This window comes from Theropithecus gelada, chromosome 4 (assembly GCF_003255815.1).
Source record: "Theropithecus gelada isolate Dixy chromosome 4, Tgel_1.0, whole genome shotgun sequence".
NCBI classification, from domain to species: Eukaryota; Metazoa; Chordata; class Mammalia; order Primates; family Cercopithecidae; genus Theropithecus; species Theropithecus gelada.
This window is the reverse complement of record NC_037671.1, coordinates 147,050,924-147,065,143: the sequence shown is the minus strand read 5'-3', so window position 1 is coordinate 147,065,143 and position 14,220 is coordinate 147,050,924. Positions and strand designations below refer to the sequence as shown.

The 14,220-nt window shown below is 34.2% G+C and overlaps 1 protein-coding gene across 2 annotated transcripts in view; it reads right to left on the bottom strand.

Moving 5' to 3' along the window:
* Window positions 1-609: 609 nt before the first annotated feature.
* The window catches only part of HSF2 (heat shock transcription factor 2), a 37,935-nt gene continuing 24,324 nt past the window's right edge, over window positions 610-14,220 (bottom strand). The window contains exons 7-13 of one of the 2 annotated variants that reach the window (XM_025383825.1): window positions 13,320-13,407; window positions 11,235-11,383; window positions 10,575-10,814; window positions 9,844-9,949; window positions 5,599-5,652; window positions 2,042-2,126; window positions 610-1,645 (exon numbers count right to left, since the gene is read on the bottom strand). In XM_025383825.1, the coding sequence (XP_025239610.1) occupies window positions 1,350-1,645; window positions 2,042-2,126; window positions 5,599-5,652; window positions 9,844-9,949; window positions 10,575-10,814; window positions 11,235-11,383; window positions 13,320-13,407 (1,018 nt within the window). In that variant the 3' untranslated portion in view covers window positions 610-1,349. The remainder of the gene's footprint in view (window positions 1,646-2,041; window positions 2,127-5,598; window positions 5,653-9,843; window positions 9,950-10,574; window positions 10,815-11,234; window positions 11,384-13,319; window positions 13,408-14,220) is intronic. The other variant, XM_025383826.1, reaches the window with a different exon arrangement.

Here is a 14,220-nt window from a genome sequence, read left to right as displayed (position 1 = left end):
TCCCCTAAGGGAAGTTTCCTATTCTTCTGTGCTAGCCTTTACTTTGAATCATTACATCATAATAAAAGAAATTCTAAGACACGGACAGAATATGGCCAATAGGAAAACCTGCCTTGAAACTCCTCATTAAATAGCCCTATACAATATTAACTGTACTGCTTTCAGTCAGTCCTTTGCCCAAACGTGAAATTCTTCACATGATAAAAGTGCCCTGGCCTTGCATTAAGTCTCTATAATTCTCTTGGGTGACTGTTTCAAAGGAAAGAGCTGATTTTACTATTTCTCTTATCTTCTCTCCAGACATCCAGTGATAATACTCTTACCCTATTTGGGACAATGAGGGGCATACTTCTCCCACTTTTTTATTAGAAACATAGAAAGCAACCCAGTATAATTTTTAAACAAAGAACTTCAAAATACTTAAAATTTAGAGATATATCTCCCTCGTTGCAATATACAATATATTTTCGAGATGTGGTACAAAGATCTTGGTGTGACTCACATTGAGAGTAATGAACCATAGACAGTTTAAAGCCACTGCTTCCTATGAGAAGAAAAAATTGTTTCATGTGAGTGTCACCTCTAAAGAAGACACATAACAGACACTAGTACTCAACATTCATTGTGTTTATTTTACTAAACAGTATGGTTCAAAAAAACACAAACCGGAAAACCTTTATTTAAAACTAGTCCAACTAAGTGGATGGGGCTGACTCCATCCCATCCCACCCCCGATCTTTCTATATATATGGAGCTGGAACCCTATCAGACCGTGAACATTCATATATACTTTGTCTTTCCTGTTGAACATGAATAAACTTCTTCGAACATAAATGAACTTCTCTGAACCAAAAGAAACAAATGAAGTTTTACAAGATACAGGCACTTTATGTTCCCAGTTTTAAAAATAAGCCAAGTGAAAAATATTTAATAAAAATAACTGGAGCAGAGAAAGCTTTAAGAGTTATACCATTAGTTCAAATGACTTACACTCAATGCAAATAGACAGCATCAAACAGGAAAACAAACAAAAATTTAACTGAGGTTAATGGTCATATTTGTAATAAAAAGAAATCCAATTTAACAAAATTGGAAAAAAATGGCCATTTGAATCCAACTTAAAGATATGCCAATAATGTACATTAAATCTGTGTAACTATGCAGCTGAGTAACATCTGAAAGCTTTGCAAGAGTGTGTGGTTAGTGAGAAAAGCAAAAGGTGCTTTTATTCCACAGTATCTGATTAAACAAAACAAAGCAATTTACAAAAAAAGTACCAAATGATACTTCAAAATAAATAGTTCATCATTTTGATGAATATATACATGTAAAGTCCTCTTCTTGGGGATTTAGCTATCTAAAAGTGGCATATCACTATCCAGAGGTGCAGGAGCAAGTTCACATAAATAAAACAGGGTAGCTTCACTAGCTTCAGCTTCAGTCAATGGCTCCAGGCGAACAAGCTTACTTTGGGTTGGTTCTGGGTCTAGGCTGCTATCCAGAAGCTCATCAACTTCTATGGGTTTATCTACAGAGGACAAAACTTCTGATGATGCTGTTGTACTCGCCTGTTCAACAGAAGAAGCAGGGTTCCCATCGAGGAATGCAAGAAGTGGAAAGGCAGTATACTGGATAAGCTGCTTATCTATAAAGATCAGAAAAACACTCTAATCACCAGCTTATATTGAGTTCAAGCTGAGGGGAAAAAATGAAAACAAATGTACACATAGGCAATTACTACTCTCAGATAGCCAAACAAGAAATGACATGATGCACTATGCCAATAAATTTTAAAATGTGCAAGTCAGTAGTTCTCATTCAACAATTAAGAAATGAGTTTCCTAAAGTTAAATGGGAAAGAAAGAAAAAAAAAAAACTTTAAGAATTGTTACCTCACCAATTCAACTTGCTCTATACCTTGACACACTATTCACAGAACTAAAGCCAGCATATTCAATTGTTAAGACTACCCTTGGCTTGCACTTGTTTCTACATAGGATTAAAAAAACCTACATAGACTGAATACTATATTTATACCTACCTGGTTTGGATTTAGATTTTCTTCCCTCTTCTGAAACTGGCTGAACTACATTGTTCTTAGTAGTTTCTAATCCTTTATTCTCAGACTAAAAGAAAAAAAATATATATATAAGTACTTGTTTCATATTTTAGTTTCTGAAAAAAATGAAAAATTGATACAATATGTAAATACTGGTATATTATCTGAAATATATGAGATGGGGAAACATCAGGAAAAATGGGCTACAGAGAGAGATTTCAGTAGAGATAACAAGACTGGTTAAGGAACTATTGCTGTCACTGAGGGGATAAAACAAAGAACCTGAATTAGGATATTCTATATTAAGGATGAAATGAAGGGGGATTTCAACAGCAGAACAGATAGAATTTGTCAAGAGTAAAAGATCAGAACGAATCAAAGATGACTGGTTTCAAAATGTTAACTGAGAGATAATTATGCAATTAAATTCATTTTAAGTAGTTTTGATTTAAAAAATGTATTATACATTTCACTCATAAACAGAATATTTAGCATAAGTGAACACAGAGTAGCTCAGGATGACATAATGACATCCTTAAAACTATTTATCACTATTTAGAAGCCTCAAAGTTGAGGTGGTGTTTCTTCTTGTCCTTTTTGTAGCTCTGTCAGTTCTTTTCTGTCATTTAAATTGCTTCTTTGAACCACTTTCTTCTCTCCTCACATCTGATTGTGGTAGGGAAATTATATCTTTACCTTGTTAATTTCTTCAGTGCTCTTTTCAATGATGTTCACACTCTGAGGTGCAGAGGTTCTTAATTTTTCCTGTAAGTCCCAGACATCTGCAAGTCCCAGATATCTACATGCTGGCTAAATATATATGGTGTAACCAACTGTAAACTAATTACAGTAATTCCCCTGATATTTAACATAAAATGAAGCTGTATAAGTTTTAGGATTTAGAGAAGATAAGGGCTCCAAGATATAATAAAAACTACGAAACCTTTCCAAAAGTGTACATAAAAATATTTCATCACTTAGCATTCACAATAAATATATAAACATTAATGAAATAATACCAACTTCATTTTTAGGCTTCCTAAAATAGGTATTTTCCAAAGATATCACTGTTATTCTAAAACATGAGAACCCGATGACAAATGGATTTCAAATAGACACAATAAAAAATGATAAAGGGGATATCACCACTGATCCCACAGAAATATAAACTACCATCAGAGAATACTATGAACACCTCTACACAAATAAACTAGAAAATCTAGAAGAATTGGATAAATTCCTAGACACACACACCCTCCCAAGACTAAACCAGGAAGAAGTTGAATCTCTGAATAGACCAATAACAAGTTCTGAAATTGAGGCAGTAATTAATAGCCTACCAACCAAAAAAAGCCAGGACCAGACGGATTCACAGCCGAATTCTACCAGAGGTACAAAGAGGAGCGGTACCATTCCTTCTGAAACTATTCCAAACAATAGAAAAAGAGGGATTCCTCCCTAACTCATTTTATGAGGCCAGCGTCATCCTGATACCAAAACCTGGCAGAGACACAACAAAAAAAGAAAATTTCAGGCCAATATCCCTGATAAACATCAATGCGAAAATCCTCAATAAAATACCGGCAAACTGAATCCAGCAGCACATCATAAAGCTTATCCATCACGATTAAGTTGGCTTCATCCCTGAGATGCAAGGCTAGTTCAACATACACGTATCAATAAATGTAATCCATCACATAAACAGAACAAATGACAAAAACCACATGATTATCTCAACAGATGCAGAAAAGGCCTTTAATAAAATTCAACACCCCTTCATGCTAAAAACACCCAATAAACTAAGTATTGATGGAACATATCTCAAAATTGTAAGAGCTATTTATGACAAACCCACAGCCAATATCATACTGAATGAGATTTCATTTCCCATGCAAATTCTTATTCATTCATAGTGGCCAATTAAGATTGCTGTACTGAGGAGTATAAGGCATCTGATTTATTAGGAAAGTGTTGTAATCCATGTTATGTAACACCTGTCATGAGCAAGGGAAGGACAGCTGATGTGGCAATTATTTGAAAACATTAAAATCTAGATTCAGAACTATAATGAAAAGTCATTCTCAAATGTAATTTTTCTACAGCATTGTAGAGCAAAATGCAATTTGTTGCTTAACTGCTTACAGTTTTTGAAAACTATAATCAAGTTCTTGGTTTCTGGAATAAGAAGATGGTCCACAAATAAAAAATGACTCAATGTCTAGTCACAAATAAACAATAAAGCACATTCACTAAATGAACAAATGATATGGGTCCATTCAACTTAAACGGTCCATGAGAATAACATTCAGTAATATATTTACTGAAACACAGACATGTTACACAAAATCTTATAATATAAATCCAGGTAAACTATAGTCCACATGCCAAATTTAGCATGCTGCCTGTCTAAATGAAGTTTTCTTGCAACACAGCCACACATTCTTTTACATATTGTCTGTATCTGCTTTTGCACTACAATTGCAGAACTGCACAGTTATGACAGAGAACACATGGCCTGAAAGATAAAGTATTTACTAGCTGCCCCTTTATGGAGAAAGTATCCCAACCTCCAATATAAATTATCTGAATACTGAATGTATAATCAACTTCCTAGTTCACAAATTCATAAATTTTTTAAGCTCTAAGTTATCCACAATGTAACTCTGAAAATATAGAAAGTCTGGTCAGGCTTACATATGACAATTATCATATAAATTCCACTCCTCACCCTAATCACTCATATTTATTTGAGATGTGCTCATTTTTGGACTCAAAAGAATCAAAATTCTGGCTTCACTAATCTGGAATTTGGACTTGATTTACCTTTAACCAGGCTTACTAAACAATTTGGTACAAATAAAATATAAAGGGAGTGAATACCCATTCATAAGTTATACAAAATACAATGATATATAAACATCTGCTCTAATAACTTCAAACTGTCCTTACCACTCATTAAAAACCAGTTCCACAGAATCTCTTTTCAACACTTGCTAAGCCCAAGTGCAGTTCCCATATGTTACCAAAAAAAAAAAAAAAAAAAAAAAATCCTTATTACTTTAAAAAAAGTCGAAAATCCATACACGTTTCAACTTCCCTTTTCTGCAATAAATAAGAATTCCTGAGTTTTTACTATATGCTAATGATAGAACTCATAAAAAATATGGGTACCATAAATTTTTAATAAAAAAGTTGAGAATAGAAAAAATAAGAATGTAAAATGCTGCCCACAAAACATGAAGAAATTATATTTTAGTTACTTATTTCAATATACCAAGTTTAGTCAGGTGATCTCCCAGCACCAAAAGAAGCTCATTTCATACTGGTAGTTAATCCCACAAGTGCCAAAAGTGGGTAATGGTTCACCACATAACCAAAAGTTAATTTTTCAACTAGAATTTTATTATCCTGATCACACATACTGAGTAAGAATATAAAATGTTTTTTGTAGCTGGGAGTGATACTGCTATCTCCTTATTAGGACGTTTTTTGTAGATTTTTATAGCTATGGGTCCTGAGCAACATGAATTAAAACTTACTTTTGTATTATTGATGTAATCTGTGGGATTCATCTGCACAGAACTAGTGAAAAGCTGAAAGACCAAACAAGAAAGATGATAAGTTTAAAAAATAATTTAAAATAATTGTGTGTTCAAAATTGTTACACAGCCATGTTGGGTGAAGAGATGTAGCCCCTACACTAGGAAGCTTCTATACAGTTAAACAAGTTTGAAAGAGAAAAGCAGAAAGAAAAACAAACAAAAGCAGAACAAGCTAGCCCATGCATTAGATGAAATTTCATGTTGTAAGAATTTCTCTAAAAAACACTGGAGTAAATCACTTGAGACAAATAGTGGTTTTCACCTCCTCCCTTCTTCATTATTTATCATTCAATTTCATTTCCTTTATTTTTTCTCTCTAAATGTCTTTGGCCTTAAGTGATGCGCAGGGTTGTGAGACCTCTGCCCTGACACTGAGCCTTCACTGAATACCTGGTTAGGTAAAAAATTTACAGAATATGCTCTATGACAGTGGCTCCTAAACTATGCCTCAATTGAAGCCCTCTGACAAATGGCATATCTACTTGTTGGTTCTTTTCACCACATCTCACAAGGAAAATTGTAAGTGCTAAGATCACTGCTTACTGTACTCCTCAGTCTAGCCAGTTTATAGATGTAACTGTAAGTCATAAGCTTTAAAGTCATTCATTCCATAGAAATTTACTGAGTATCTTTAAGAAATAAATGACATCATAAAGACATCATTCCTGCTCTCTAGGAGCTTACAATCTAAAAGGACAAGGTAAGACCAACATCAAATAGCAACACATGTTCAGATACAATACAATATTTTAACAGAAGATGGTGGTGCTCAAAAGCACTAAGGAGTTAAGAGAATGGGAAGGGAGGAAAGCGCACACAGAAACATATATAATGAAACAAAATGGGCTGATAAAACTATGTGATATAGGTCAGTACCTAGAGAATATTAGGTTAGAACTTGGAAAGGAGAAGATGGGGGGAAGAACGCATGTGTATAACACTAGTGGCATCAAAAAAGAAGGTAGGATATATTCCAGAAATAGTAATAACACAGAAGTTCTAAGTTGAATAAGTTATATATACAGGTTCGAAAAGTAGAGGCCATATCCTGTCAGCAATAAGAGCCTTGGGAATGGCCTGAATGATGAAATGCAGTCACTAAGTTGGCCTTTTATGAGAATGAACACACCAAATGGTTCACAGGATAGAATGAGACGCAAAAAAAGCCACAGGCAGATCCTTCCCCCATTCTCTCTAGACACTGATTCCTCTCTTTAAAGTTCCACACTCACGGTAGTCCTACAAAAATCCCTGGCTTTGCCTTTTCATTTCCTTCTCCTTTCTTACCAACTACTAACCTCAGAAAAGGAAGAAAGCTCAGATCCTTGAGAGTAGTTACTCATGATAATCAATCTCTACCAGTTTAGCTTATCACTGCCTAAGAAGCCTAACTCACATTTTGTCCCTACAGAGAGTGGCATCTGAGGAGGACCAGCACTGTAAGCTCCTCTATTCTCCTCTTTGCCCAACAACCCCTACCCACTAACTCAAGGATATCCTACATGTATTCCCAGGAGACGAATGGTAGGAAAGGTAGATCATATATAAGCTGACACAGCTGGTTGAATTCTAAGGTCTGGCCTCTCCTGCTGTGACCCCACTCTGGGTTACCAGTACTGAACTCCTCAGAGAGAAGCTGTAAACTTTTCAGCATACTTATTCACATTCTTACCATCTTTGTCGTCTCAGAGAACAAAGCAGCATAGGTGAACTTTTTATTTATAACAATACAGCATAATTCAAGGATAAAATAATGAGGGTCTTGGATGAGAAAAGCAACAGTGAAAACAGAATATAGGGATGGCTTGTGAATGCTATTTTAGAAAACAGGACTTAGTGAATGATGAGAGAAAGAGAATTCAAGGGGATTCTGTGAATAACTATCCTCGTAAGTAAATAGAAGTCTAATACCATTACAGAAAATGAGAAAGTTGTAAAATGTAGCTAACGCAGAGAATAAAGAAGTTTGTTGTTAAATCAAATAATCTGAGGTAAGAGCTAACTGATGATCACAAAGTCATGGAATTAGAATTCAAGTCAAGTTTACTTTAGAAAAATGTTAAGAGCTGGATATACACATTTAAAAGCAATCTTACAAGCCAAAATCTCTTCACAGAGGAAGAATGGAAAAAGAAGAGAGATAGACAAAATAAAAGAGACTGAAAGATTGGGTGCATTAGGGGATGCCCTTAAGTAGAAGACAGTAGAAAAAAGAAAAGCTCTTAGATAAAACACAGAAGATTAGGGAGACAGGGAGAGAACAAAAAAGTACAGCACCTCCAAAATCAACAATAAAAGATCTATTGTACAGAATGCCCAATAATGTTAATAACAGTGTTAATTATTTCTAATTCTTGCCAACAGCCCTTCATGTTAGACATTAACAACATTTAACAGATGGAGAAACTAGGCAAGAGAGAGTAACTTTTCCAAGATTAGTAACATAGCTAGTAAGTAACATGAGCCAATAACAGAACCCAAACTTGTCTGATTCAAAACAAACTTTCCACTAGCCCAATGGACTAATACAGCAAAAAGAAAAGAAAAATCACACACAGCGTACTTACAAGGGAAAAAAACAAAACAACACAGGCAGTGCAGAGTTAGAGTTAATAAGCAACACAATACCAAGCTTCAGACAAAATAGAGTAAAAAAGAGGTAAATATAGCTGCTCATTTCTAAAGTTTTGTAGTAAAGGAGTTAGAGAAGCAGAATGGTAAATGAACAAAGCCAGATGTCAAAATGGTTGTTTTTTAAGATGGGGCAGATCTCTAACTACTGAAGGCAGATGGGAAAGATGAAGGATAGAGGAGACAAATACAGAGGCAAAGGACAGGGGTACAAATTGGTTTAAGGAATTACTTCTAAGAAAGGATACAAGATTGGAAACAGTCATTACTTATGAAAGAACGAGAGTATAGTTAACTATCATCTGTGAATAAGGGATTGTTGACTGGATAAGGTCTTTACGGCAAATAAATGTGGTAAATGTTTTAAAGTTGAATTAAAATGACCTAGCTGAAGACTATAAGGGTTTGAACATGGCCAGGATTATGGAATTTTATTTCGTTCTTGGTGATCTAAAGGAAAACTATTTCGAAAGATCTCTGGATCTAAAGAGGGAAGGGCTGATAGGATCAACAAACACTGTCGTGTTACTGCTAAGCTGAAGTAGGTCATCAACATGGATGTAAAATTCAAATTAACACATATTCATAAGATAGAAACACAGGTCAAAATGGAAAAGAAATCTTCAAAGAAAGTAAAATTCACTCTGCGAGGTGCTAACGATTTAGTAAGAATAAGTCCTTGGGACATTGACAAGGACTGGTGAGAAGCAGAGGAGTAATGCAGTAAACTAATGAACTTGAAATAAGAATGAACAGCAGAAAGAACTAATTCTTGTTTAGCCTGAGAGGCTTCTAAAAGGGTAAGAGAAGCTGCAATGTAAGGCAAGAAACACAGAAAAAAGACAACATAATTTTCCAGGATAAAGAGAGAAAACTGTTCACATCAGAAAATGGAAATAGGAGACAGAACAAGATTCATCTGAGTGGGACCAGGCCATGTAGGAAGCTTTAGATAAAGAAGGAATAGCAGGGACAAGAGAGAACAGAGTAAGAGAGGTGGTTAGTGGCAGAAACCGTAGATAAAAGAATTCTCAGTCCAGTCAATATTGAGGTCAACTTCATAGGGATGGTGGATTGGAGCAGGGGAATCTTGTGACTCAAAATATAAAAATGTAAAAAATAAGGCAAATATATTAAAATATATTTGAGTAAAAAACGTTAATCCCCAAAGTATTAAAAGGTGTCTCCATGCTATTTCCCGGCTATGTACCTCTATTACTAATTTCCACAAATTCCTATTTACTGACAATCATTCTAGAGCAAAACATAAAACAGCAACAAGTCCAGACAAGACCTGAACTTAACAGTACTGCTGAAAAGATATGATATGTTCCCACAGGGAGATTAGCTCAACTGCTACTCCAAGGCAGGTGGTAATCACTCTCCTTCAATGTCCCAAACCTATCTTTCTGATAAACAAAATAATTAATTTAAAAAAAGAAAATGCAAAAACAACCTGTAGAATACAAAACAAAATGGCGTACTGATTTTTAAATAATATACATAAATACACAAACTACCAGTAAAGCAAAGATTACCCAAAGTACCTACATCAACCAGGAGATCTGGGTCTATGCTAAATTGTCTTCCTGATAGCATGGCCTGGAAGTCCTCTAAACTGCAATCAATACTGTCAAGATAATCCAACAGCTCAACCCTAAGGGGAAAAAAAATTTTAAATCAAATATTAGATATCCTTGTTTTTATGTTTAAAAATCACCATTACAACTTGGCTAGGCAAGATATTTCTAGCAGCTGCTGCATCTTTACTGGTTCTTAATCTTAAGAGATAATATTCAAGAATAGGAATCCCTGCAAATTTGGTTAACTGAAAATTCACAGCCTTTACAGAAAACTTTAGTATTTACAGAAAAAAACACCCTGCAGAACAGTCTGATTTACCTTTTTCCTCTATATATTATAAAATGTTTAATCTCATTACTGATTATTACTAATTATTAAGTTTTTTTTGTTGTAAGTCCCTTACTAGAAATTACATTATTCTGCAGTTCGGATACACAAATATATATAATCACAAACACTGTATGTACACTCAAAGTAAGTGTATCATCAAAGGAATCTGAGAAACTAGCAGGAAAATACCAAGACTACTCTTGGGATGATTAAATCCCATTCATTACAGAACTCAACACTAACCAAAACAGAAAGGTGGATTATGTGGGTTCATCATCTGAAAGGAAGATCACTCAAAAGAGAAATAGAATATGTGAAGTGAACAAAGAAAGCAAATAATTTTAGACAACATCTAGATAAGTACTCACTTTCCCAAAAGATTGATGTTATCATTCAAAATGGAATCCATCATGGTCACTGGATCTTCTGAGGTCAGACTGGATGAGCCATTTAGCTGGACAGCACTAGACATGAGAGGGCTGCTGCCATCACTGCCTGAACTTAGGGATTCTCTGGCTGGTTCACTCTGCTCTCCACTCTGAATGACAGGTGCATACTCATCTTCATTGTCATCTTCAACGATGACAATATCAGGGTACTGGCTACAGCTAGATCAGCAATAAAAGAAAGAACCTATTACACTTTCAAATTTAATAAGTTCATACTATCCATTCATTCTAAATGGAAACTCTCTCCCATACCACATACTGAAAGGCTTAAATTTCTTATGCGAGCAGCTTAATCACAATATTGGTACTTCATAGTATAGAAGACCACAACGATTCAATGAGAAGTGTTTAACTACAAAATAAAAATTAAAAATCAATTAATTTTCAGTATTACCTCCTTTGAGAGGAAGAGGAGGTGAGGCTTTATCTGGTTGAATAATTTAGCTTAATTATTCAGTTTAATAATCCAAATGTGAGAAAGATTGTTAGTCTTTCAAAGAACAAAGTAGTTTTGAATTTTGCTCTGTAATAAGAAAAGTAATCAATATTTTCATACATTTTATCTCACAAACTCCTTACTTGGAGGGATCAGATATAACATCCTCATTAGTTTCTGGAATAACTGGGATATTTTCTTCATCTGCATTATCATCAGTAACATCATAAATAATGATGTCATCTGAAATCCTCTCCCTTGGCTTTAAACCTTCAGTCCTACTGTGTGGAACCTAAAAATTCAGAGAGAAAAATATATCTAAAAATCAAAATCATTGACTACCAAACAAGATATCATTTACAAAATAACTGGGCAACTACTACTTACTGAATCTCGGGGTATGCAAAACAAGTATGTTCTCTGCTCTTATGGAATTTACATACTAATTGGTACTAGTAGCACCAATTCACAGAGGTATGAGGTATATTAACTGCATTCTACACTTAACTACTTTTTTTACTGTAAGGGACCCTGAAGATGACATCCCTAAAAATGTTTCTATGGAAAGATCTTCAAATTTTACAGTATTTTTTATGCCTAAAGAGTAAAAAAGTCTTAGGACTTCACTTCACCAGAAATTTCAAGCACAACCAGACAGCCACCGTGCTGACAGGGATATTGTTTCAGCTCAAGCTGCTCTGTTTTGAAATATGTTTTATTCTTATTCATTAAATAGCTTCACTAAGAGAAAAAAAATACACTTCACCTATCTCAGTTACAGGTTAGCTTGGCTTTTTAGCAATGATTTTTTTAAACTTAATCTACAGATATATTCAGGCTATAGCTGTATAAGCAAAGTAAGTTCAATCCTGTAAAGCAAACTAAAGTCATTATTAAAATGCAAAAATCTATAAATTCCAATACTAGATAATGAAGAGGCAAAGGATGTGAAGTACTTTAAAATATATAAACCCAGTCAAAAATGTAAAACTCTTCATCCACTTACATGAGCCTTCAATTCTAAAAACAAAATAAGTATGCTTGATTATTTTCTAACAGTAGTGGGAAAAGAAATCAGACGTGAGGTTAAGTTTGATTGTCCAAGAACAAAAATCTTGTTACTTTAATAATAAATCTGAAGAACTATTTTGAATTCTGAAGTTTGAAAGTAGTAACAAAAAGATAATAAAAACGATCTGGACTTTGGACTGGACTAATTTGCCACTGGATAGAAATCTGACAAATTATCCGGAAAGCCTGTGACAAAATGAAGGTAAAAATTTAAATTGCTGGAGTAAAAAGCAGTCTAGTTGGTGCACATTAATTTAAAAAAAAGTTGAAAATAAAATAACCAATGTAAGAATATATAATCACATTAAATTATTATATTTTCAAAATATTCAATTATTATATTAAAATGAATAAGCCAGGTGCAGTGGCTCATGCCTGCAATCCCAAAACTTTGGGAGGCTGAGGCAGGCAGATGGCTTGAGTCTGGGAGTTCGAGACCAGTCTAAGTGACATGATGAAAATCCATCTCTACAAAAAATACAAAAATTAGCCAGGTGTGGTGGCACACACCTGTAGTCCCAGCTACTCAGGAGACTGAAGCAAGAAAATTGCTTGGGCCCAGGAGGTGGAGGTTGCAGTGAGTCAAGATCGTACCACTACACTCCAGGCTGGGTGACAGAGTGAAACCCTGTTTCAAAAAAATAAAACAAAACAAACAAAAAAAAAGACAAAAAAAAAAAGAAATGAATAAACTAAATCTCTATGTTTAATAAATCTCAAAAGCAACACCAAGTTAAAAAAAAGCCACACTGTAAAATGATATGCACAAAATTATATTATTTATATGAAGTTTAGATATATGCAAAATAATACCAAGTACTGCTCCTGGATTCACACATACAAAATGGCCATGAGAATGACAGATACTAATTCAAGATAGTGACTACCTCTAAGGTAAGCAGGGACAGTAAAGAGGTGAGACAAGAGAGGGGGAGAGAGAAAAACTTGGAAACAGGCAACTGGAACAACTAGATTTGTGATGATTTATTTCTTACAATAATCTAAAGTAAATAATAAAAAATGTCACAGTTTAACAAAGCTGTGGGATGAACACTTGAATTGTTATTCACCACACTTATTTGAACGCATGAAACACTGCCATAATAAAATTTAGTCTGACACAATAAATATAAAATAGACTCTAACTAAAAAATTACTTTATGATGGTGATTATCAGTTGGTTCTTTGACTATGTGCTGAAACAGGTTCTTCTTTTGGGCTCCATTAGTGTTTAGAAGTAGAGGCCTGAAAACCAGAAGAATATGCAGTTCAGTGACAAACATACAAGGAATTTAAACTCCCTCTATTAACTTACCCAAACACACACACATGCACACTCACTTTAATAATGCATAAAAAGGTTCAGTAACAATAAATAAACTTAAAAATGATTACATCTTAGGAACAGAAACTGCTGGATGAGAATATCTACGACTTTCAATTCTCCATTTTTCTACACTCTTTTTGTTATAATAAACTATTCTCTCCAGTTATACTTCATTGCTTACTGAACTACACAACTCTATGAACTGTATTTATATAGAAAAAAAACAGATAATATCATTAAGAACTAATTAGTGGAAGTAGTTAAGGTCATAAAGCTCTGATCATAATCAAGTTTTCCCCAAATCTTAGTGTTACAGATCATTTTTTCCTTTCAACTATTCCTTTTGTCCATTATTCTTCTAATGTTTTAGCTGTGACAATAGTAGCTACTGACACAGGTATCACAACCCATGGCTGAAATACAGATTTAAAAAGACTATGAGCGGATTAAACTAAGAGAGGTCAAGTAAAACAAAGGTTGATGTTTTCTTTTGAACATATGGCCTCTTTTTAAATTTCCCTCACTCAGGCCTTCTAATGCTACTTTAATAATGTGAATGAAAAGTGAATATTCTTTATTAACTGTACGTATGTCTATAAAGTGACCATTTAGGCTATCCTTATCTCTCAAAAACATCAGTAGAATGATAAAACTAAAAACTAATATCACTCTAGAGATTTTAAGAGTATAATTTAACTAAGGAGAATTGTTCTTTTGGGACAACAAGCATA